This window comes from Podarcis muralis, chromosome 3 (genome assembly GCF_964188315.1).
Source record: "Podarcis muralis chromosome 3, rPodMur119.hap1.1, whole genome shotgun sequence".
NCBI classification, from domain to species: Eukaryota; Metazoa; Chordata; class Lepidosauria; order Squamata; family Lacertidae; genus Podarcis; species Podarcis muralis.
In genome coordinates, this window is record NC_135657.1 from 39,974,556 (window position 1) to 39,998,712 (window position 24,157).

A 24,157-nucleotide genomic window follows, 5' to 3' on the forward strand; every position below is an offset into this window, starting at 1 on the left:
ACGTGCTTTGCCAGCTGCGGTTTCCCAAGTGCTCACAGAGTATATGACACAGGTCTAGAGAACTGGTGGCCCTCCAGAAGTTGATGAGCTCCAGTTAGCCCAAGCCAGCACGGCCAGTGATAAGCGATGACTGACCAACAATGTTCTTGTGGCCTTAAGTGCCACAGGAAGAGATATTACTGAAAATTAGAGACTCTTTGGCTGCTGCTTTTATCTTGAAGCCACAACACACCTGGCCCGATCCTTTGAACTAGATAAGAAACCTTCAAAATTATTCAGTATGCAATATTGCGTCTGCCAGAAACTGCTTAAAAATTGACAGATAGCTCTGGAAACATAATATGTAACTAACACAATTGCTCCACAACTAGACTATTATGTTTTAATGGTGTTAGTCATTAGGAAGGACCAGAAGGTAACAACTTCCACTGGGGTTTCCTCATGTAAAATTACTTAATGAATTCATTGTCATAACATCCTTTTGCTCTTCTTGAGCAGAAGTCACCCAGCTGTTAATAAAGAGTTATGAAAGATGAATCCAGCAGTCCACATTTTGGCTGAGGTAAAACCATGTGCATTTATTTTATCCGCATTTTTAGAATTAGTTAAGCATAAAATTAAATATGTTGACTGTAATAAATTCAGTCATACAAGTGCAAGTCTCCAACTATAATGAATGGCAGATTATTTTAAAAAAGGTACCAGTAAATCATAAGAGGGAGCATGTCCATTTGACCTTTATTGAAGTATACAGGAGGTTCTTTTTAGAAATCAAATATGAGAATGGAGATATGGCCAAACGTAAAATCTATCAAATTCAGTGAAAACTGTCCGACTTTAAATAGTAGCTGTAAGAATGACCAATATATATTCTTTGTTACAACCGCCCTCACTCTACAAGTAAAAAAAAAATTATAAACATTCAGTAAACATTCTTTCCTAAGGTAGCTTCCCTTATATAGCAGTGATTTATCCATTCTTGTATACATAACTTTTTAAACATACCAATCAGTGGTTCTCACAATTGGAAATAAAAGCACAAAAAAGTTTACACTCTTGTACAGGTAAATAAAAGATCATCTTGAATTAATCTGTATATCCTGAAGGGCATAGTATAGTTTCATTACCTATTACATAATTAGCTTCTTAGATACAAATATTGACATATTTGGCTTGTGCTTCAAAGCCTCGTGTGTCTATCAAGTCCATGTCAACGCAGCTCATAATTTGAAGTCACTTGGGAGGTCTTTACTGCTGCTCGGTTTGACTTGCTCGTGCAAGAGAGCATCCTCAGCACTTGTCATGGCACTGCATTTCTCAGCTGAATCATCAGCATCTGGGTCCAGGCCTTCGGGACAGGGGAGTTTCTGAAGCTCTTCCCGCAGTTGAGCTGTGTGACGCTGTGCACATACAAATTCATAGTGAGGAAAGGGGCTCACTCACAGCAATTTAGGTGCAGTCATACTGCAATACTTTCACAGACAAAATGAGAAACTGCTGCAATAAAAGCTTTGGAGTCTTCATGTGGTGATACGGTAGTTGTTATTTTTGCTTTTCCCTACTACTAGTGGGAGCTGCAGGAAGATTATTAATTAAGAGTAATTAATAATCAGCAGGTCTTTGTGCTCATATCATAAAGCAAGAACCAGTTCTGAAAGCAGCACAGGGGATTTTCAGTAGAACCCACTTTGAACCTTTAGACCTTCCGGGTCAATGCAACCAACTCGTGGGTGGGGATGTCGGGTTGGGTTCACCACGTAGGCACAGCAGCACCACATGAGCTATTTAAGCCCAGTTCTAATAATGCTTGAACAGGGTTATAGACTCTTAGCGTATAGGTGTGCCTGCAATGTGCAGAACTATGCCATTGGTTTTCTACAAACCTTGCCTGTTGTATTTAAACCACACACAAAGTGAATTAGGGTACGTCTTAGTGAAGCCATTGCATGCCATATACCTCGATGACTGGGCAGCCGACATTCACACTTGCAGACATCAAAGTGATGCCAAGATCGCATAAGGCTATGCAGGGGGATGGGACTCCTATGGCCCTCCAGATATTGTTAGACTACAATTTCCATCACCTTTGACCTTTGCCCATGCTGGCTGGGGCTGATGGTAGTTGGAGTCCAACAACCTCTGCAGACCATAGATTCCTCGTGCTATAGGCAAGGATTTACAAGTGCAACAATGTTTTATTTAAATGGCTTTGGTGGACAGTTGCAAATATTAATATAGAAAATATAACCAGACCAACAATGAAAGCTAGTAGTTTGTGATTTGGCCAACCTGTTGTTGAAAGTAGCAGGCCCCACAGCTGCCTCTCTTACCCTTTGAAACATTTAGTAAGGCAAAGTGTGTGACATGACACTGGGTTGTGAGCTTCCACATCCCTGCTCCTCTCCACTGGCTGCTGTTGGCAGGAATGGGAAAACTTAGTTGTGCCTTATTAATCACTAATGGAGGCAAGATGGAGGGGACACATAGCTACCATTCTCCCCTGACACAGATGAACTCCTTTTTTATTTAACTGCTTTAAATAAAAATGGGTGCAAGTTAGTTGATGCATTCCAGTATGTTCTAATTACAAGAAAGGCATATGGTGGTGGGAGGAGCAAGAAAAATGTGGACGCAAATTATTTACTTTTTTTGTAAAGTGCCATCATCTTTAGAGTGTGTGCAGTGAATGCTTTTAACAGCTCTTATGACTGAAGTTAGTAGTCAGGCATCAAAAAGGTTTTACTGAATCATGGGCAGTAATCTCATCTGTGAACCTTACCTTTAGAGCGGCAGCGTGATGAGACATAGTCCTGCCTACCCGTTTATCGCTGCTGTACTGTTGTATATCTGCTATCCACTCCTCACACTGAGCCATGATTTCTACTCTCTTCAAGTAGAAGTGTTTGTGTATAACCTGTAAAAAGGCAGATTGAAGGTTAAAAAGATAGTGGTACAAATTACAGAACTGTAACAACATTTTAATTGTGCGCTCTCCCCTAACAGACAAGCTTTGAATGTATTATTCTACTGCTGCGTGAATCTGAAGTTAAAGCACCATATTTAGATACCAGAAATGGCCAACTATATGATGCCAAAGTAACAACTGTTTAGACTGTTGTATCATAATATACCTGGAGAATGTCCTCATTTCTTTGCCACGTTTCCTTCTTTTGTGGGAAAAGCCATATATATATCTGAACAGACTGAAATAATGTGCTTAATATGCACATAAGCAAAGATGCCTCTGGGTGATGTCTCTTGGGACACCTTGAGATTGTGGGATCAAATGGGTTACTATCCAGGGTTTTGTAAAAGTAGAAATTCCCTTAACTGCAAACCCAATTGGCTTCTGCCAATTTTCATAAAAATCAATATTTATCATGAATAAATGGTATCTTCACTTGAATACCAAAGGGGTGATTTATAACTACAGATTAATGAGAGCTAGATTAAAATTTGGCATTTTGCCAAAACTAGATCAGAAATCCAAATATGCACCCAACACAGAAATATAAAATATCAGCAAAATTCTCTAATACAAACAATACTTTTGAAAATAATTTCAATATTTAAAAATTAGCAGACAATTCAACATTTTTGTCCTCTTCTTAAGGGCAAACATATCCGCAAATGAATAAAGAAATCTTCTGTTAGCATACTTATTGTACGTATTGGCTCTTTGGTATAATATTTAGTAAGTAATACTAATTTCATTGGGCAGACTGATATTTGTGCAGTAAGTTCCCCATTATGATTAGTTATATTTAACAAATACAACAGTGTCCCAAAGTTGTACTTTTACACACTTTGTAAAGGTAAAGGGAAGCTGTACCTCAGTTTATATATTTTAACTGATATTTGTGTGTGTGTTTGTGACATTATATCAAATTACCTAATCTGTTCAACAAATTATTTTTAAAATTCCATTTAAACAAAAGCATGGAATAGCTTCACATAGTGTTTCTGCATTTAACACATATTTGATAATCAATTTGGTAAACGAGCTTTTGATTTTAATCAATAAATTTATTACTGGTTTAAATCTCCATTTTGTCTGAAATAAAACAGGTGCTTATTCTGATTTACCTCTATGGCAGTGTATGTGTGCGCACTGACTCATAACTAAAAAGCAATTTAGAGCAGAACACAAGATCAAGTGCAACCCTACTACTTGTTCCACGGTGGTGTGAATTCCTTTTGCCTTTCGACAGGGTTAAACTTGCACTAGCACCGACTTTAACAATGGCTAAAAACAGCTGCTTTCAAAATCCTCATATTAACAATGAACTTTATGATCATGTGGCACAATCCACATCCCTGAACTGCAATTTGCATGTACTTGGTCTATTTATTTCCATTAGGTTAATGTCTGAAACTGGACAATTTGCATGGTAAGGCAGTTTACATACCTGCAGCCTCCAGAAAGCTAAGATAATATGCATTATTGTACCCAGTACAATTATGTACTGCATAATATGTACATATATACAAATGTGCCTGCATTGTGTGGGTGCTAGAATTAAGACTGCTATACAGAAATATCTACTGTAACAATGGGGGCCTCTTGGATTTCACACCCCCTTTACATAATTGCGTATGTGGCTGGCAAATGGATGATGGGAGGCAAGAGAGTTTGTGTTGTGGGACTTGAAGAAATCCAAGGCAGTGTATTATCAACTCCTGCCCCAGATGCAAGCCTGCAAGGTCACTTCCAAGTCTGGCAATAAGCCAAGAAGAATGGGAACCTACATCTAATACAGAGAAAGGGCCAAGTATGTATTTTATTAGAGTGTCTTAAGTGCTTCATACCCTTAAAAAGCAGAAGCTAGTGCTCTGGCTTGTCCTTGCCACGCTGTAAAGGGTCAAAGGCATTTTCAGTGTAGCACTGAGTCTGAGACTCTTCGTTATTTTACTTACAGCAAGTGAAGTGCAAAGGGAGGAAATCACAAGGGAGCGCCTGTGAGTAGGGTTTAATTACTTCTTCAGCAAAAAGCATTACTGGCATTCTTATGGTGCCCCCTGACCATAAAAGAAGTTAAGATTTTTCACTGCAATCGCTATCTACTAGTCATGAACGCTAATCTTGTTGCAGGACAGGACAGGAGGGGTATTGCTCAGGCCTAGGATATTATTATGTGTACCTATGGCCAATATATTGTGTGCACCACTCAAGTTTTCATAACCTGTAACCTGTTCATAAAATGCAAAAAGTCCTGTTGGCTATGAACAAAACATATTTTTTTATAATTCAAATTTATAGCTCAATTTTGTATGTAAGTGGTTTAAAAATTAGGTAAAAGTATGTGGGAAGACATGCTGCAACTATAGCATGAGACTGGCTCCCCCCACCCCAATATAATTTTCCAGGCATGTCTGTATCACCGTTATTGCATTAATCACCCTTGGTCCAATTTCCTTGGATGCTAGGCAAGGTACTAAATTCCCTACTGCAAAATAACCTTAATTTTTGACATATACACCTTTATAGTCAATTAGAGGCATGAAATTATCAAGGAAAATTTATGACAAATGTCAGAACTCTCGCTTGGCTACATTATTAGCCAATTTATTAGCAGTATCAAATATCATTGGGGAGGAAGTAGATCACAGCCTGATGGCATCTTAATTAAAATACTGAAATAAAAGGGAATCTAGATGATTTACTACTAGCGATAGAAACTATTTTTCTTCAGACTCAGGTTTTGTCCATCCTCCCCCCCCCCCCAAACCAAACAGAGAAGTTCCCTGTGGCCATTTTCACATCAAGGGGAAAAGGGAGAAACACTACATACCAACATTAGAAAGAAAATTAAGCCATTCAGCTGTTCATATTAGTCAGCTATTTCCATTTGCCACACAATCCTCACTTTAAGCACACCAATATGGGATGGATTCACAGTTTGAGATGCAAGTAGTATTTTTTTTCCTGCTCAAACATTTTTTTGGTTAAAGTTGATAGGCAGAATAAGTATTTTAAGATGGAAGCAGTTATCCTGACCAAAACAGGTTTTGCAGAGGTATATAAGGGCTGTATGTGAACTCATGCATTTGACATTACTTCAAATTGCACCTACCTGACTATTCAAAATTTGGCTCTGGCAATGTGGCACACAGTGGCAGACCACATTCAATTCTAACTGTGAGACAATTATTGATATGTTTTCCTGTAACACAGAACTCCTGAGAAACTGATGACCAGGGTGGGGGCCCACAAATACCAGGTTTGCTTACAACCCAGGCTTTATTTGTCCTTGCTACCAACAGGCCTTCTGGGATTGCTCAAATGACTTTAAGACGACGTATGGATACAGAAGCTTGAGGAAGGCAAGAAATAGAAGGAAACGCTCCTGCTGTGTCTTCCTTCCTCTCATGTGCTGGAAGATGTGGATAAGCAAGATTTTCTTCTGCTATTTCTACCATTCTCCATACATCTGCCTCTGAAGAGCCTTCTGCAGTTGCTAAAAGTCTTTGGAGTCATGGGATCTCTTTTCACTTGTGCAGCAATTTTGGAGAAGGGAAGAAAGAGCAGGGGAAACTCCTGTTACTTCTTTCCTTTTCCTAACTGGAAAACAAGCGGAGTCTGTCACAGGCTACTGGGAGACCTCGCAGGCAAAGGCAAACTCTGGCCCTCCGGACGTTTGGGACTACAATTCCCACCATCCCTAGCTCACAGGACCAGTGGTCAGGGATGATGGGAATTGTAGTCCCAAACGTCTGGAGGGACGGAGTTTGCCTATGCCTGCCTAAGGGACAAATACACCTTCCTACATGTTCTGCTTTTGGGCTTCCCAGAGACATCTAGTTGGTCAATGTGAGAAACTGGATTGGTTCTTATCCTGACTTTTTGACTAAAACCAATGCAGCCCAATTGCCACAATAAACCTGAATTTATGCTATTATCCCTATCCCTGTTATCAAGGTAACAGACGTTTCTCAGGATTCTACATTTAAAATGGATGGATCATAAGCAGGTATGGCACAAAGCACTAACCTCTTTAAAACACGGTGAAGGATTTCTGATTTGTTCAAGCATAGCCCATTTGACTGTTGCTTGCCGTATATTTCCATCGTATTCTCTGGAACTCTGTGTGCCGCTTGGAGTCCCTCTCGATCTTTCGTATCCTGGTTCATTGAAATAGGGCTCTGCAACTAATATGAGGGATTGCACAGACACCAATACCTATGGACAGACACAGTTGGATGAGTTTGCAAGCAGTAAAAAGAACAAAACAGACCATTGCCAAGGTCAGAATAAAAACAACAACCTAAACCTGTCCTCTTATTGTCATACTTTAGCATAGATTGACCCAATGGTGGCAATGCTTTGCACCTGCCATTTGCAGTGCCAAAGAAGGATCTATTTGTTTCAATGGATTCTCTTTAATAATATAATGGACCATTAGAGAGAGAGAGAGAGTGAGTGTGTGTGTGTATGTATATATATAAAACATACATTCATTTTCAATGAGTAATTACGCTATGGCTGTTGAACAATGGCTCTTGCCATTTGCTAATGTTAATCAATACTAGGTTAAAGTCTGGAAAAGCCAATCTTAGTCCCTTAAGGTTTTGCTCTTGAGGTCTTGACAAATTCATTTAAATGCTTTATTTGCTAGGAGTGCGCTTGATAAATATAATTATATGATTACAAGCATATTAATATTAATATGACACCACATATAAATATTAATATGGAACTTAACTGCAGCAGCCAAGTTGAATAAGGGAATATTTACATAAAGTAAATTAATATTGGGGAAGCATGATTCAGTGGTGGATATTTAGTGTACATTAATATGAGCAGTTAATACAGTTTGGAGTTATCATCACAACATCAATATAAAAAGAAAATTAGGTCATCAGATCGCAATTTTACAACAGTAAGCTGAATATATTTAAGGCATATTCTAGACATGACAACATTCATTACAAAAACACTTCATTTTAACTTGAACACACATACTAATTCTTCTTGTTGGAAAGTATATTTCTATTGATTTTTTGAGCTATTTCAATATATAGACTGGGATCTCATAATTCTCAAACATACTTTCCAAAGTGCACCTTGAGCTGCACCAAGACTCCCCAATTTTCAGGATTTTTTTTTTGTACTGCTGCATAAAAAGTGCATAAAAAGTGACTGCACTGAAGTAAATACAAGATCATCGAATGATAATTTAGATTGTCCCACGTTTATTTATTTGAAATGATATCAGAGAACAAGGTGCAGTGCTGGAAATACATTGGCTTTTGAGGCTTTTGTCTTGCAGAAAAAAACTGTTTTCTGAATTATTTACACACCCACCCTCCAGCTTCCACACTGAAGAAAGCCACATACTTGTAAAAAGCTTGATGTCTGGGGATTCCACTTCTCTTCTGGTCTTCCATGCCAGGTGTTAAGAATACTTAAGCAAACCTGAAGATAAAGGTTTTGAACAGTTATATATATAAATATCATGGTTGCACTTTATACATTGTTCTAATCCACAGATTTTATATGATTTTCATATATGAGTTGACTGGTGCTGTCTAATTCAACATCGTCATCCCTATTCTCTCTTCAGTAGAGCAGGATCCCTCTTTCATTACTACAGTACAGTTTGCTTCCAGAAAGGCAATCCATACATGGATTCCTGCATCCATTCACTGACAGGCTTTTGTGAGACACTGCCAAGCAACTGGACTATATCCTAGAGTAAAGCAGACAGGCTTCTTGAAAAAAAGAAATCAACGTGTTACCGTATGTACTCAAGCATAATGTGCCATCAAATCTAATGTGCACCTTAATTTTCGCAACATAATTTGGCCAAAAAAGGTAAGCATAAGATTCAAGTAAATAGGGTATATGGTTACCCATGTAAGTTAAGCTATCCATAGGTACCTATTTACTCAGAATGACTAGAAATTGTTTCAACCACATTAGCCTGCAATAAAATAGGAAAACTATTTACCTTGCCATCATTGTAAAGATTTGGATTGAATCTCACACTGTGTCCTCCAGTTGTTTCCAGATTTACAAGTGGAGGTGAATTAGGATAGTCTTGCGGAAAATACACATCAAATTCAAAACAGCCATTTGCATAAGGTGTGTCTGCTGGGCCAGTTATCAAAACCTATTGAAAAAGACAAATAATGTTATAGCAACCAGTTTGGGAAACTAGTATATCATATACAACACTTTAGAACTAGGGTTGGACAAATCCTGTCAGTTTGTTTCTCTCAGCTTCTCATTTTTCCATTCTTGCATCCACTTTGCCCCATTTCTGAATTACTTTGTGATTTTTGAAAAAGAAAAGTCTGCACAAAAATCTATGTGTTTTTTGCAAGGAATTGGGTATTATAAGCATTTTTTGTGCTCTCTTTTGCTTGTGGATTTTGAAGGATAGCTGTATTTGGTTTGCAGATTTGTTTTGGGAAGTGCAAATTAAGTGGTTCTGCATTTTTAATATGAACCAAACACATTTTCCCTCTGTCTCTAATTAGAACTGCAAGTGCTCACTGGACCAGGTCTTATTCAAGAGAAATATCATTGACAAGTCCAATGCTATCTTGCATGTTTACTCCCTCAATGAAGACATAGCCCCTCTCCCCATAAGCCACATGATCTCCTCCAGGACGCCCACTTCTTATAGGATTCTAGTGTCACACCTGCACATCTTTCCCTCTCTCCTCCAACTTCGTTTCCTTGAATCAAAGAGTAGTAAACATCTAGCAAAGGGGGATAAGTATCAGGCAGCCAGTGGGCCAAATCTCACCTGCATACCTGTCAGCCAAGAAGTAAAAATAAAATAAAAGGCACAACAGAAACAGCAACTGTTGCAAGAAGACTTAGCAATAGGCTAATTTGGTAGGAAAGTTTATGTCCCTCCATCCCCACCCCAGCTAAAGAGAACTTCTGGCAAAAAATAGGTGCTGACCAGGCTTTTAGGAAGATGCACTTTTTCAAATTTATCATCAATGCCCTGGAAGTTTCTGAAGTGGAGGCGAGCAGGAGCAGTACATTAAAAAGTTCCCTCTCCTTCTCCAAGTCCCGTAGAAGCAGAATAAACCATGCAAAATAAGCATTAACGTGATTTAGACACATCAGAGACCTCTGCTGTTTTTGGAAAACAAGTGATTTTTTTTACCTTCATGATGTCTAGTCTCTCCTCATCACAGCGGACAAAGACACTGGATGAAGAGGAAAGAGGCAGCGATGTAGAAAGTGTCACAGCTTCTTGAGCAAGACGTCTGGCTCTGGCAGCACTGTTTGCATCACTAGCATTTTTCACCTGTGACATGTAGTGGTAATTTACTTTAAACACCAGTTTTCCATCGTCATCTTCTGAAACCATCTCAAAGGTATCTAAAGGAGTGAAAAGTAACATTTTAATTTATTAGAATATAATTAAATTGTACGAAGTATCAAAATTAATGGAAAAATCAGTCTGTATATAAATATTTCATTTCCCCCCTCCCCATAGCAACAAGCAATTCAATACAGTAAGATAAATAGGCAGACCCAAATACCTTCCCATTGTTAAAAAGATATGTAAGATACCTTGCTAGTCTTGCTAATACACACTATTATACTAAAATTATTCTAATTGGGCATCATTAAAGAGTCACTTGACAATAGTGTGAAACTGCATTATTGATAAATGATCATAGGAGAAAACAAAATTAACACATTATACTTTATGGACCAAAAGTACATCTCTAGGTCTCCTGAACTTATTTTCTGTCTCATTAGCAGAATTCAGCTTACCCGCTTGGCAGGTATTTATGCAGTTTAACTGCAAACATCACTACTCTTCCTTACCCCAAATATACAAGCAAGATTTTTTACACAACACAAACCAAGCAGCATCTAACAGAGACCAAGCTGATATATGTGGAACATCTGAATACTCTAAAGGGGGGGAAATGTATCAGTTCTAAGCATCAGTATTATCATTAGCCATATGGAGCTTGTACAAGACAGGAAACGTACCCAAGCAGAGGACTTTCAGAAATAGGGTTACAAAACAAGGCTAGTTTAATTGCCACACAAACAATTGTTTACTTTCATTATTGTCCTTAGTTAATGTGAAAAAAGAAGAACTGAAGAAAAATTAAAAATCAAGTTTTCACTAGCTGAAGCTAATATCATGATCCTTCTTAGAGATTAACTAGTATCTTGGATAAACTCTAAAATACTATCACTGGCTGATACATCTAGGACCTCCCAAAGCTACTGATAAATGCTGATTTTTAAACATTCTCTCCTTGAGAAAGACAGCCACAGCATGACAAATCTGATGGATTATTTGAAGATTATCTCCAGCATCTATGGATTGGCTGCTACGTTTCCTCATAAATGACAGAGAGCAGTCTTACTGCAAAAACCAGGAAAAATTTACACATACTGACTTATTAACATGTTCTTCTTGGATCATAAATTACTTGTGCATTCTCTTTCAGCTTCAGGCTACGTAGAAAAATTGCTGATAATTTCCTAGAGATGTTAAGTGTCTTTGTTCTGTTTTCTAAGCAAGAATTAAGACTGCATACTACTTAACCTTCAAATAGTAAGTACTGGTTCTGTCTGGTTTGCCAGCTACAGCCATTCCTGGACAGAGATAGCTTGACCTGTAGTCCATGTAGGGGTAATCTCAAGACTGGATTAGTGCAATGTCTTCTATGTGGGGTTGGTTCAGAAGCCCAACTGGGGCAAAATGCAGCGGCCAGACTTCTGATTTGGGGAGGGGGGCACACGGCTGGCAACATGTGACACCATTGTTAAAACATTTGCACTGGCTTCCCATCTACTGCTGAGCCAGGTTTAAGGTTCTTATATTATAGGGTTGCCAGAGGCTGAAATAGAACCTGGGCCTGGGTTACCCGACCTGCCATATTCACACCTTTTTTTTAAACCCCAGAAACCCAGACATTTGCTTGAAATTGTAAAGATTCCCCCAAATGGGCATGTAGACCTCTCTCGCCCTGACCTAGCCACTGTGATCCACGCGACGGTCACCTCCAGACTGGATTATTGTAACTCGCTCTACGTGGGGCTGCCCTTGAGACTGACCCAGAAACTCCAGCGGGTGCAGAATGCTGCAGCGAGACTCCTTACGAGGTCTTCGCTGCGAGATCACATTCATCCGGTGCTATACCAGCTGCACTGGCTCCCAGTGGAGTACAGGATCAGGTTTAAGGTGCTGGTTTTAACCTTTAAAGCCCTATATGGCCTAGGACCCTCGTACCTACAGGACCGCCTCTCCTGGTATGCCCCACAGAGAAACTTACGGTCTTCAAATAAAAACATCTTGAAGGTCCCAGGCCACAGAGAAGTTAGGCTGGCCTCAACTAGAGCCAGGGCTTTTTCGGCTGTGGCTCCGATCTGGTGGAACACTCTGTCACAAGAGACCAGGGCCCTGCGGGACTTGACATCTTTCCGCAGGGCCTGCAAGACAGAGCTGTTCCACCAGGCCTTTGGCCAGGGCACAGCCTGACTCCCTCCCTCGGCAATCTTCGCGGAACTCTGGCCCAATGGTTGCTAGTGCCTTGAATTAATTAATTTTTATAATGAATGATTTTAGAATGTTGTTTATGTTGTACTTTTGTACTGTTTTATTGTTGTTAGCCGCCCTGAGCCCGGCTTCGGCTGGGGAGGGCGGGATATAAATAAAATTTATTATTATTATTATTATTATTATTATTATTATTATTATTATTATTATATGTCCAGGATTTCCCAGATGTATGGCAACCCTACTATGCAAGCACTGAATTACTTAGGTCCAGTGTACCTTAAAAGGTAAAGGTATCCCTGACCGTTAGGTCCAGTCGCGGACAAATCTGGGGTTGCGGCGCTCATCTCGCTCTAGGCTGAGGGAGCCGGCGTTTGTCCGCAGACAGCTTCCGGGTCGTGTGGCCTGCATGACTAAGCCACTTCTAGCAAAACCAGAGCAGCGCACGGAAACGCCGTTTACCTTCTCCCTGGAGCGATACCTATTTATCTACTTGCACTTTGACATGCTTTCAAACTGCTAAGTTGGCAGGAGCAGGGACCAAGCAATGGGAGCTCACCCTGTTGCAGGGATTTGAACCGCCAACCTTCCGATCAGCAAGCCCTAGGCTCTGTGGTTTAGACCACAGCGCCACCAGCGTACCTTAAGGACTGCCTAAACTTTTATCCCCGGCTTGATCACAGAGACCATCTGCAGAGCTTTGCTGGTTATTGCTTAAAGTTGGCAAGGCATATCTGACAGCAACAAGCAATTGAGCCTTTAGTTCCTTCGGCCAATTCCTGTGAAATGCTCTGCCAATAGAGATTCAGCAGGTGCCTCTGTTTTAACCTTAAATGCCTGCTAAGAACTTTTCTATGCCACCAAGCTTATGCAGGTAATTAAGAAAACATATTTCTGTAGTTTATGGTGGTTGATGTTTTCTGATGTTATATTTTATAATTTTACATGGTTTCAATATATATAGGTATTCTTGTTGTAAACAGCTTTGATTATTAAAGATTATATAATAAATATATAAATAAATAATTGATCCACTAGCTTTCCAGAGATTTTGTACAGTGGAGTTACTAACACTTTTATGTTTAGATACATTTACATTCCTCTAGCTCCACAAACCTGGGGCCTCCTCTTCACTCAGAAGATGTTGTAGAACTCCAACTCCCACCAGTCCTAGCAAGCATGACCAATGGCCAGGAATGAGGGGAGGTATCGTTCAAAAACATATGAGGGTACTACATTGGCTAACCCTGGTCTAATTTGGCTTCTGAACCTAAGCAAATGTAACCAACAAATTTCTCTCTATTTGCTCTGCCTCCACTTTTTCTCATTTTTCATTCATCTGTACTTCATCCCCTGTGTAAAATTCTAAATTGTAAGCTTCCTAGGAAGGGAATCCATCTTCGTGTGTTCATATGCACACTGAAGGCATATAATATCTTCAATCTCTTACTCATGTTCATACACATAGATATGCAGGTTTTCCATTGTGACTTTGACCCCAGACATGCATTTTGTGTTTCAATACAGAAGGTTCAGACTGATTTTCAACTTACCAAACTGGAGCTTTTTCATTACAACCACATATTTTTCTTCAAGGGATCTTAAAACCGACAAGGGCTTGGGCTTCACGGCAGCTTTTTTAGAGTATTCAGCCAATTTTTTCTCTGTGTAAGAAAAAAATCATATTAAAGAAACCGCATAAGCCAAAACTGATTTATATGAAATTTATCTCACATGTTTCCCTTTGGTCAGGGGTTGGGAACCTCTGGCCTATGAGCAAATACTGGCTTGCCAAGGGTTTTATTTGACACATGAGGCTGTTTTTGCCAAACTATCTCTATCTGCCCACCGGCTGATGTTACTGATGATTGTCAGCTGATTGGGAGCATGGAGGGCAGGGTTTAATCCTGCACTGAATATGTTCCTGCTCCCAGCAGGGAACACAAATGTGCAGCCAAGGAAGCAATCTTTTCTGTCCCCACTCATCAGCTAATGAGCAGGTGTTAAAGCCCTTTGCAAAAGTGCTCTCTGAAATAGCTCTGTGCTTCTCTTTTAAGGAAGCAGGTGGTAGGGGAGAGGAGAAAACAGCCTGTGCAAATAGGCCTTTCCCCCCTCTTCCTGACACCCACTTAAAGGAGAAGTGCAGGGCTGCTTCAGAGAGTACTTTGGCTAAGGGCTTTAAAACAGCCCCCCCCCCACGCTTTTGCAAAGGAGTTTCTGTTCCTTTCCAAGCACAATTCAAAGTGTTGGTGCTGACCTTTAAAGCCCTAAACAGCCTCGGCCCAGTATACAGTGGTGCCTCGCAAGACGAAAATAATCCGTTCCGCGAGTCTCTTCGTCTAGCGGTTTTTTCGTCTTGCGAAGCAACCCTATTAGCGGCTTAGCGGATTAGCGCTATTAGTGGCTTAGTGGCTATTAAAGGCTTAGCGGCTTAAAGGCTATTAGCGGCTTAGAAAAGGGGGGGGGGAGCGGAAAAAAATCGCAAGACTCGCAAGACGCAAGTCTTGCGAAGCAACTCAAAAACGGAAAACCCTTTCGTCTAGCGGGTTTTTCGTCTTGCGAGGCATTCATCTTGCGGGGCACCACTGTACCTGAAGGAGCGTCTCCACCCCCATCGTTCTGCCTGGACACTGAGGTCCAGCGCTGAGGGCCTTCTGGTGGTTCCCTCGCTACAAGAAGCCAAGTTACAGGGAACCAGGCAGAGGACCTTCTCGGTAGTGGCGCCCTCCCTGTGGAACGCCCTCCCACCAGATGTCAAAGAGAAAAATAACTACCAATCTTTTAGAAGACATCTGAAGGCAGCCCTGTTTAGGGAAGCTTTTCATGTTTAATAGGTTATTGTATTTTAGTGTTCTGTTGGAAGCCGCCCAGAGTGGCTGGGGAAACCCAGCCAGATTTGGGGGGGGGGGGTATAAACAATAAATAATAATTATTATTATTATTATTATTATTATTATTATTATTATTATTATTATTATTATTCCTCTTTCAGCCTATAGAGGCTCAAGCAGGAGCTGTTTTAAAGCTCTTCACAAACAGCAAGAGGGCCTTGAAGCCACTGTGGGTTCCCAAGGTCCCTCCCACCTTCATAGTTGGCTCACAATGCCAATCCTGTAAATGTGTAACCACACCTGTGGAGCAAAATCAAGATCTGACAACTTAACCTTATACCATGCTTAATTTGGATCCAACCTATTTTTGGTTTAGTTCCAGTCCTACCATCAAAGTATTGATGAGGATGTTTTATAAGGAAAGGTTGTATGTGTCATTGACAAAAGCGTTTACAAGTTTTGCCTCAATTGCATTATTCACCTTGGTATTGCCCTGTGGAACTTCCTACTGTGGTAGCCCTGCTCGATGGTGGGAATTATAATTATACTGATATTTTTAAAGTAGTATAAATATTAAGAAACCAGTAGTTTTATCCATTTGCTTATATGTTTATTCTTGATGTGCCTCTTCCGCAAGAGGTCTAGAGAGCAGCAGCATGAGAACAAGCCTTTTTTTGTGGGGCCTCCCTGTTTGTTGAATGCTCTTCCCAGGGAGGTTTGCCTGGTGCCTTTGTTAAGTATCTTTTGGTGCCAGGCAAAAACATTCCTCTTCTCCTAGGCCTTTGGCTAATTAAACAAACGACGGCCTTTTAAACTGTGTGTGGTGGGGTTATTGCTTTTGTTTGTTACTATTTGTTACCATCGACCATAACATCCTTCTGGAACGTCTTGAGGGGCTGGGAGCTGGGGGCACTGTCATACAGTGGTTCCGCTCCTTCCTCCTGGGTCGTGTACAGAAAGTGGTGGGGGGGGGGATGAGTGTTCAGACCCCTGGGCTCTCACTTGTGGGGTGCCTCAGGGTTCTGTCCTCTCCCCCATGCTTTTCAACATTTACATGCAGCCGCTGGGAGAGATCATCAGGAGGTTTGGGCTGGGTGTTCATCAGTATGCAGATGATACCCAGCTCTACCTCTCTTTTAAATCAGAACCAGTGAAGGCGGTGAAGGTCCTGTGTGAGTGTCTGGAGGCGGTTGGAGGATGGATGGTGGCTAACAGATTGAGATTGAATCCTGACAAGACAGGAGTACTGTTTTTGGGGGACAGGAGGCGGGCAGGTGTGGAGGATTCCCTGGTCCTGAATAGGGTAACTGTGCCCCTGAAGGACCAGGTGCGCAGCCTGGGAGTCATTTTGGACTCACAGCTGTCCATGGAGGCACAGGTCAAATCTGTGTCCAGGGCAGCTGTTTACCAGCTCCATCTGGTACGTAGGCTGAGACCCTATCTGCCTGCGGACTGTCTCGCCAGAGTGGTGCATGCTCTGGTTATCTCCTGCTTGGACTACTGCAATGTGCTCTACGTGGGGCTACCTTTGAAGGTGACTCGGAAACTACAACTAATCCAGAATGCGGCAGCTAGACTGGTGACTGGGGGCGGCCGCCGAGACCACATAACACCAGTCTTGAAAGACCTACATTGGCTCCCAGTACGTTTCCGAGCACAATTCAAAGTGTTGGTGCTGACCTTTAAAGCCCTAAACAGCCTCGGTCTGGTATACCTGAAGGAGCGTCTCCTCCCCCATCGTTCTGCCCGGACGCTGAGGTCCAGCTCCGAAGGCCTTCTGGCAGTTCCCTCATTGCGAGAAGCAAAGCTACAGGGAAGCAGGCAGAAGGCCTTCTCGGTAGTGGCGCCCGCCCTGTGGAACGCCCTCCCACGAGATGTCAAAGCGATAAACAACTACCTGACATTCAGAAGACATCTTAAGGCAGCCCTGTTCAGGGAAGTTTTTAACGTGTGATATTTTAGTGTATTTTTGGTTTCTATGGAAGCCGCCCAGAGTGGCTGGGGAGGCCCAGCCAGATGGGCGGGGTATAAATAAATTATTATTATTATTATTGTTGTTGTTGTTTTTGTTGTTGTTGTTGTTGTTTCATATTGTAAACAGCTATGTGATCCTTGGATGAAGGTCAGTATAGAGGAGGAGGAAGAGGAGCAGCAGTAGTAGTAGTTGTTGTTAATGCCCCTAATTAACCATTCTTATATCCTTTTGTTTAAAGTCAGGTTGTTTTTACAGTTTATGTATATGTACATTTAGAGATTATTGTAATTAAGTGGTGTATATAAATTGGTCAGGTAAATAAATAAATAAATACTCCAGGTAGGTCTGCAGCAAAGATGTGCTGCTGACATTGTTTACCTTGGTTTGCCTGGCGCAAACTTGTTGTAGCAGCATAAACTATCTCAGCAGTCCTTTGGATATCTGGTACCAAAAGCGTCAGTCCCTCTGGCTCTTGATCTGAAGTATCTGACTTCACTCCAGTTTTAGTCTTGTCCTTTTTAGACCTACAAAATAAGAAATGACTAGGGTTTTAGGGAAAACTGTAAATGGAAATGCAGATTCCCTCTACTACCAATTGCTGTGTATTTGCCATTAAATATATAAAAAAATTAAAATTGTCCAGTAGTACCTTAGAGACCAACTAAGTTTGTTCATTAAATATAATGACTTCCCAGGTCAGCAAAAGTGTGTTTAATGTTAAGGGAATGGTGGAAAGTATAATGCCAATAGAAGAAATCCTGCCAAAATATGAAAACCATACAGAAGATTTTGAACTTGGAGAATTTGGTTCAAGGTTCCTACTTAATCATCCTGGACAACTCAGAAGCCTCATTTACAATGTAGCAAGGTGCATATGCACAAGTGACTAGTCTTCTGGTATATCAAGGGAAACTAAAAAAAGAACCTGGTATGTGTCTAAAAAGGAAATAAAAACTAAAACAAAATTATGTCTCACAAATTCTAGAAAAGTCAACCAGAATTTATAAAATGAAAACATTCTATAGCCAGCCAACAACATCCATTACATACAAACTTATAATCCATTAAATTTTATTAGGTGCTCAATGAAACAATATTATTGTCTTGTTTGTTATTATATTATGCATTTTTGTGTCTTTATATTCTAAACGGCCCTGTGATCCTTGGCTGACGGGTGATATAGAACATATTGGAATTATAATGGTAAAATGCTTAGAACCTCCTTTTTTACATTCAGCTCAAAGCATGCTGCTTTTGATTTCAAATGGACAGCTTCTTTTTCAGTTTACCTAAGCAGACTAAAACAGAACAAGCCCAACAGATTCTCCTCTAACCAAGCAGTTCCTAACCAAGTTGAACTTTAGGATACCCTATTCAAATTTCAGCTTTTAAAGCTGGAATGGGAAACCTTTTTGGCTATGTGAGCCTGATCTTTATCACATGTAGCCTTGCAGGTCAAATTTGATGGGTGAGGCCACCCACCTGTCAATAATTTGACATCACAATGACATTACAATACATGGAATTTTTTACTGCAAAAAAAATGTTGCTGGGACCTCTGGAGAAATCTCCAGTTTCTCAGTGGAAGACGTGTCTGGAAAATGGAGTGCAACTATAATTCTGCTGTTGCCAGGCACGTCTTCCATCAAGAAATGGTCTCAGATCAACAGTGTCAACCTTTGTCAACAGACCTAACAGCAAAATTGTGCATGTGTTATTTCAAAAGCCTGGCAGACCTTAGGTGTTTCTCATTTTACCATTTTATATATGAACTAGTAAGAAGCTATGCACTTGCTGCTCAGCTTCGAGGCTCATAGTCATAGAAGATCTGGCTGCAGAGATTTACACGAGAGATTTACTGTACTTGGCCGGTCTGCAAGCAAACTTGGTGACTGCCAACTCTGGAAACCAAGGTATCAGGCAGAAGGGGCCTCTGGAATTACCTTCTAGTTAATAGTTGATAGTAAACACAACTTCCTGTCCAAGAGACTGGCAGATTCTGAGAGGGCAAGGAACTCCTCTGGTCTAAAAACTCCAGTCTTCTAAACAAGAGGTGCTGTATCCTTGGTTAAATGCTGTCTTCTCAAACCTGGTACCCTATAGGTGTTGTTGGACTCCAGTTCCCATCTGCCCAGGCAGCATGAATAATAAACTGGGACGATGAGAGTTGGGAGTCCAATAATACCTGGAGAGTGCCAGGATGAGGAAGACTGGTTAAAAGACTGTCAGATGCTGACAGCTGTGAGAGAATTTTTGTTAAAGATATGCTTTTTTTTTTTTTTTTTTTTTGCATTTAATCTACAATACACCCCAGTAAATACATACTGCAACCTGTGTTTAAGATAGGAAATAAACAATATATAGTTTAGTTGACAACGATGTGGTAAACCTGTGTCTTATCTATGTACAGGGAATTATTTTCCAAAAACAAGCATTTAATTCTGAGAATCCTAACTTGCAGTCAGAAGTGGTACAGCACAGATACAAGTTTCTAACCTTAGTGAGAACAGTTCTGAGTGAAAATGGGAACACATGGTATTCTTAAAATGCTACGAGGTTAAGAAAATACCTCAGTCGGTTAGTATAAGTATCAACACACGTCTTCATTTTAGCCAACAGAGTTCCAACTGAAGTCTGGGACTCCAGTTGCTCTTCATCCTCTTCTCCATTTTCCCCAGACAGAGGCAGCAACAATGGCACCATAGATGTGCATGAAGCAATAGCTCGGAGAAGCTCTAACAGAGCTCTGTATAGGGGAACATGCCTGGCCATATCTAAAACTAGGAAAGAGGAAAAACAACATGGTTAAAATTCCAACCAACTAAATAAATCCTATGCAGCAGAAATAGTTACCTATCATTATCTAAATTTATTTCCTGCCCTTTTTCCCCAAAGGAACCTGGGGCAGCAAGTAACAAAATAACAAAGCAATATATTTAAAAATAGAATCATATCTAGAAGTACCAGGAAAATTTGAAAACATTTAAAACCATTAAGAGCATCCAAACATTTTGAGAACCTTAGTTCAAGGGTGCTTGCAAGTTGAATAGGCAATAGGTAAAGTGGCCTAGATCACAGGTAGCCACCAGAGTGCTCTCCAGATGACTACAACTCCAATCCTCCCTGACTATTGGCCATGCTGATAGGAGTTGGGAGTACACATAGCCAGAGGGCACCACCCTGGACTACAGTCCAGAGAAAACACAAGGACCAGCTTGAAGAACTGGATGTTCTCAAGTAGAGAGAAGTGATGATTAAGAAATGCAACGCTGGACAATACTGAACTATTTCCATTTAAAGAACAGAAGTGGCCATGCAGCTTTAGGATAAACATCAGGAAGCAATTCTCACGAAACTGTCTTCTATCAGAACATGCTGCTTAGGGACATTACAGAATTTTCTTCCTTGGAAATTCCCAAGATCAGGCTGGCCACACATGTACTATGCATTTGAGAACATAGGATGAAGTTAACAAGCAACAATTTTGGGAGTTCCTAACACAATCTTTGCTTCTAAATGAAATCCAGTTCAGGAACACACACCCCAAAAAATTATCACAGTGAGTGGCAATATTTCCCTCTGCAGATGACAGAGTATAATCAAGACAAGGTAAGATAAAACAAAACAAAAGCAGTGGTCTTGGCCTAGAAACAAACAGTTCAAAGGGGTGAATGCCCAAATGAGATGGTAGAATCATATGCTCCCAGAAAAGGCAAGCATGACAAACTAAAGAACGACCAGAGAGGGGGCTTGTTTCTCCTATCCAGCTATCTTCCAATCAAGCCTGAGCATGAAACTATTTGGTAGAATGGAGCAGCCAAGTTACGCATGGGCTTTCTGGCCCTCAAACACCATGAAGTGATCCAACACTTTGCTTCTGCACAAGGAGAACAGGCCTGGTTTTCTTATTCTGTTGTTCTTTTTGGTTAAAATATTTTGAGGGATTGTTCAGTTGGGTTAACTATGGTCAACAACAAATCATGGCTTTACACTGTACTCTGCTGCCAGAAAACACATTTTCTGGCAACAAGTCATGGTTTGTTGTTGACTTCTGACCCATGGTTTCTTTTAATTATGGCTTGGAATTTTGTCTGAACCTAACAGCCTTGTTTAACCATGGCTTGTTTGGCCACCCCACCCTACCCTTACCATGGGAAGAACATCTGAAAACAAAACTATGGAGAAAGAATTCATGGCTTGCTTGCTGATCTGTATGTTTGTGGTTTATTAAACAAACTACACTTAAAATAACCCATGGCTTAGTGTTATGTGGAAACATAATATGTATTCATGTTTTGGTTACTTTTTAAAAAAACAGAATACTACAGAAATATTATTTTGTTTTTTACTATTTAAAACAATATATTGCCAATATCATATCACATCACGCAGCAGGGATGGTGCATTATTCCTAACTATTGGCCATACTGGCTGGCTGAGACTGACAGAAGTTGGAGTCATACAATATCTGGAGAGCAGCTTCTTAGCTACTCATATCCTAAAGGCAAATGGTGCTCATTAGAAGACAATAAAATAATTTAAAATGACTATGAATCCCAATCTATCCATGTGCATGTACAATTTCCTAAACCTTTACATGCCAGTGGAAGCAATGACCCTGTATCTACAGAAAGTATGAATAGTTACAATAGGACTGTTACTTCACATGGAATAACCCACAGCTTCACACAAATAAGCTTTGTGAAAACATCTTAGAAGCAAACACACTGTTACATGAAACCTAGTTTTGCTAGATCTACAGCCACATTACTTACGTAAATACCAATTAAAATTAAGGTTAGCAGTATTAAATATGAAATAAAGTACAAGGCATTGCAACATACAAAATTTTAAAAAGCAGATTAAACTTTATGTGAACAAAGAATCGCCAGTAATTTGAAGGGGTTGACAAAAACTGTAGTTAATATACTGTATTCAGAAATTAGAAAGTCTTCTATATCCCTAGAGAAAGGCAATGATCAAATTCAAAATATGGAAAGGTAAATTAGTTCCTAACACCATTTTTTAGCTGGACAGAAAAGCCTAACCACCTCCATTTTCAAGAAGGGCTGAATCCGTCAGTAGCACTTCCTATTTTATTAGTACATTTGATCTTGAAGTCATCTTCTGTTTCACTATGAAACGGGTTGGCAATTTTTTTGGACCAGTGTGCACATTTCAAACTTCAAGACAGCATTGTTGGCACCAATAGCTGCCATGGGGACATAACACAACATTTCACTTAGACACAGAACAGGAATTGGTACATGGATATAGCTTGTCTGGTGTCATGACCTGTGCAGTACCCTCTGCTGAAGAGACTACAAGTCAAGGTGTTTCTTCTTCTTTGTTTATAAAAACACATAAACAAATGAAATTTAGCAGAGAAAGCACTTGAACCGGCAATTCAAACACTGGTAATTTTAAAAAGCAATGGATCTCGACCTAATGCTAAATTCTCTTTACGTGCAATCTAAGGTAAATGGTCTCTGATGAACAAAGTCTCCTAAGAACGAGGACAAAGCAGAGTTGCTCACTAGAATTAATTTTTCTATTTTGTGTTACTTTGGGGGGGGGGGAAATCATCATCATCATCATTTTATTTGTATGCCACCTATTCATAGTTGAAACTATGCTCAAGGCGGCTTACAACAGGACAAGATTTACATAATTACAAACATAACAGAAGTCATAAACAATAAATAAAACACATCAAAAAGTGCACAACCAAATGTAAACAATTTCCACATAAATCATAAGATGTAAAACTAAAGATACAACAATAATATCAGTTAACACCCACAAGCTCTCTCAACCGCCCATAAACAACACTCCAGCCCAAGAATCTGTTCAGCAGCCTCAGCTTTTGTAGCTGGAGTCAGTCAGCACTCCACTCTCCCAAGCTAGATGGGAAAAGGCCAGCAAGGCAGGGTGCAGGTCTTCCAGGGATCACAGCCAAGATGCTCTCATTTAAAACAACACAGATAAAAATTTAAAACAATTTAAAAGAGGAGCCCTCTCTGCTGAGCAGCCACCACAGTCCTTGTGAAGCCTATCAAGCCCTGTCCCAAGCCAGGTGGAGAGAGGCAAGGACAGGGCCCTTCATGCCCTCAGCAGGCAGTCCTCCTGGGCAGCAGCAGCAAGAGCGGCAGTCCTTAAGAGCCTTCCGGTGATGTAGGTTAGAGAATGACTGGCCAAAGCTCACCCATGAACCTTCATCTCTGAGTGGGGATTTGAACCTAAGTCTCCCAGGCCTTGTCGAGCACTCCAGTCACTGCACCACATTGCCTTGTTGAGTGAAATGGTTGAAGTAAATGCACAGGAAAGCTGCCCATAAACGTGCAATTTTCTAGAAATAAAGTTCTAGAAAGCATTAAAACTAGGCAAATCTTACTCCTTGTTGAAAGTTCTTCCTGTCACTAAAAAGGAAAAGGACCCCTGACAAGTCCAGCCGCAGACGACTCTGGGGTTGTGGCGCTCATCTCGCTTTACTGGCCAAGGAAGCCGACGTTTGTCTGCAGTTTTTCCGGGTCATGTGGCCAGCATGACTAAACCGCTTCTGGTGAAACCAGAGCAGCGCACAGAAATGCCGTTTATCTTCCCGCCGGAGCGGTACCTATTTATCTACTTGCACTTTTGGCGTGCTTTTGAACTGCTAGGTTGGCAGGAGCAGGGACTGAGCAATGGGAGCTCACCCCATCGCAGGGATTCGAACCACCGACCTTCTGATCGGCAAACCCAAGAGACTCCGTGGTTTAGTGCCACTCACATCCCTAGGACACCTTTATTTGGCATTATGAAATCTGTCTTCATTTTCTTTATACTTGCCCTTGAAAGAAGAAAACACATTGTGACTA

General features: G+C 40.6%; 1 protein-coding gene across 8 annotated transcripts in view; it reads right to left on the minus strand.

Moving 5' to 3' along the window:
* Window positions 1-721: 721 nt before the first annotated feature.
* Window positions 722-24,157, minus strand: part of BIRC6 (baculoviral IAP repeat containing 6) — a 139,465-nt gene continuing 116,029 nt past the window's right edge. For all 8 annotated transcript variants that reach the window (XM_028724267.2, XM_028724272.2, XM_028724270.2 and 5 more), the window contains 9 exons: window positions 19,870-20,080; window positions 17,679-17,824; window positions 14,048-14,158; window positions 10,128-10,345; window positions 8,952-9,113; window positions 8,339-8,416; window positions 6,992-7,180; window positions 2,780-2,914; window positions 722-1,400 (listed from right to left, as the gene is read on the minus strand). In XM_028724267.2, coding sequence (XP_028580100.2) covers window positions 1,221-1,400; window positions 2,780-2,914; window positions 6,992-7,180; window positions 8,339-8,416; window positions 8,952-9,113; window positions 10,128-10,345; window positions 14,048-14,158; window positions 17,679-17,824; window positions 19,870-20,080 — 1,430 coding nt within the window. In that variant the 3' untranslated portion in view covers window positions 722-1,220. The remainder of the gene's footprint in view (window positions 1,401-2,779; window positions 2,915-6,991; window positions 7,181-8,338; window positions 8,417-8,951; window positions 9,114-10,127; window positions 10,346-14,047; window positions 14,159-17,678; window positions 17,825-19,869; window positions 20,081-24,157) is intronic.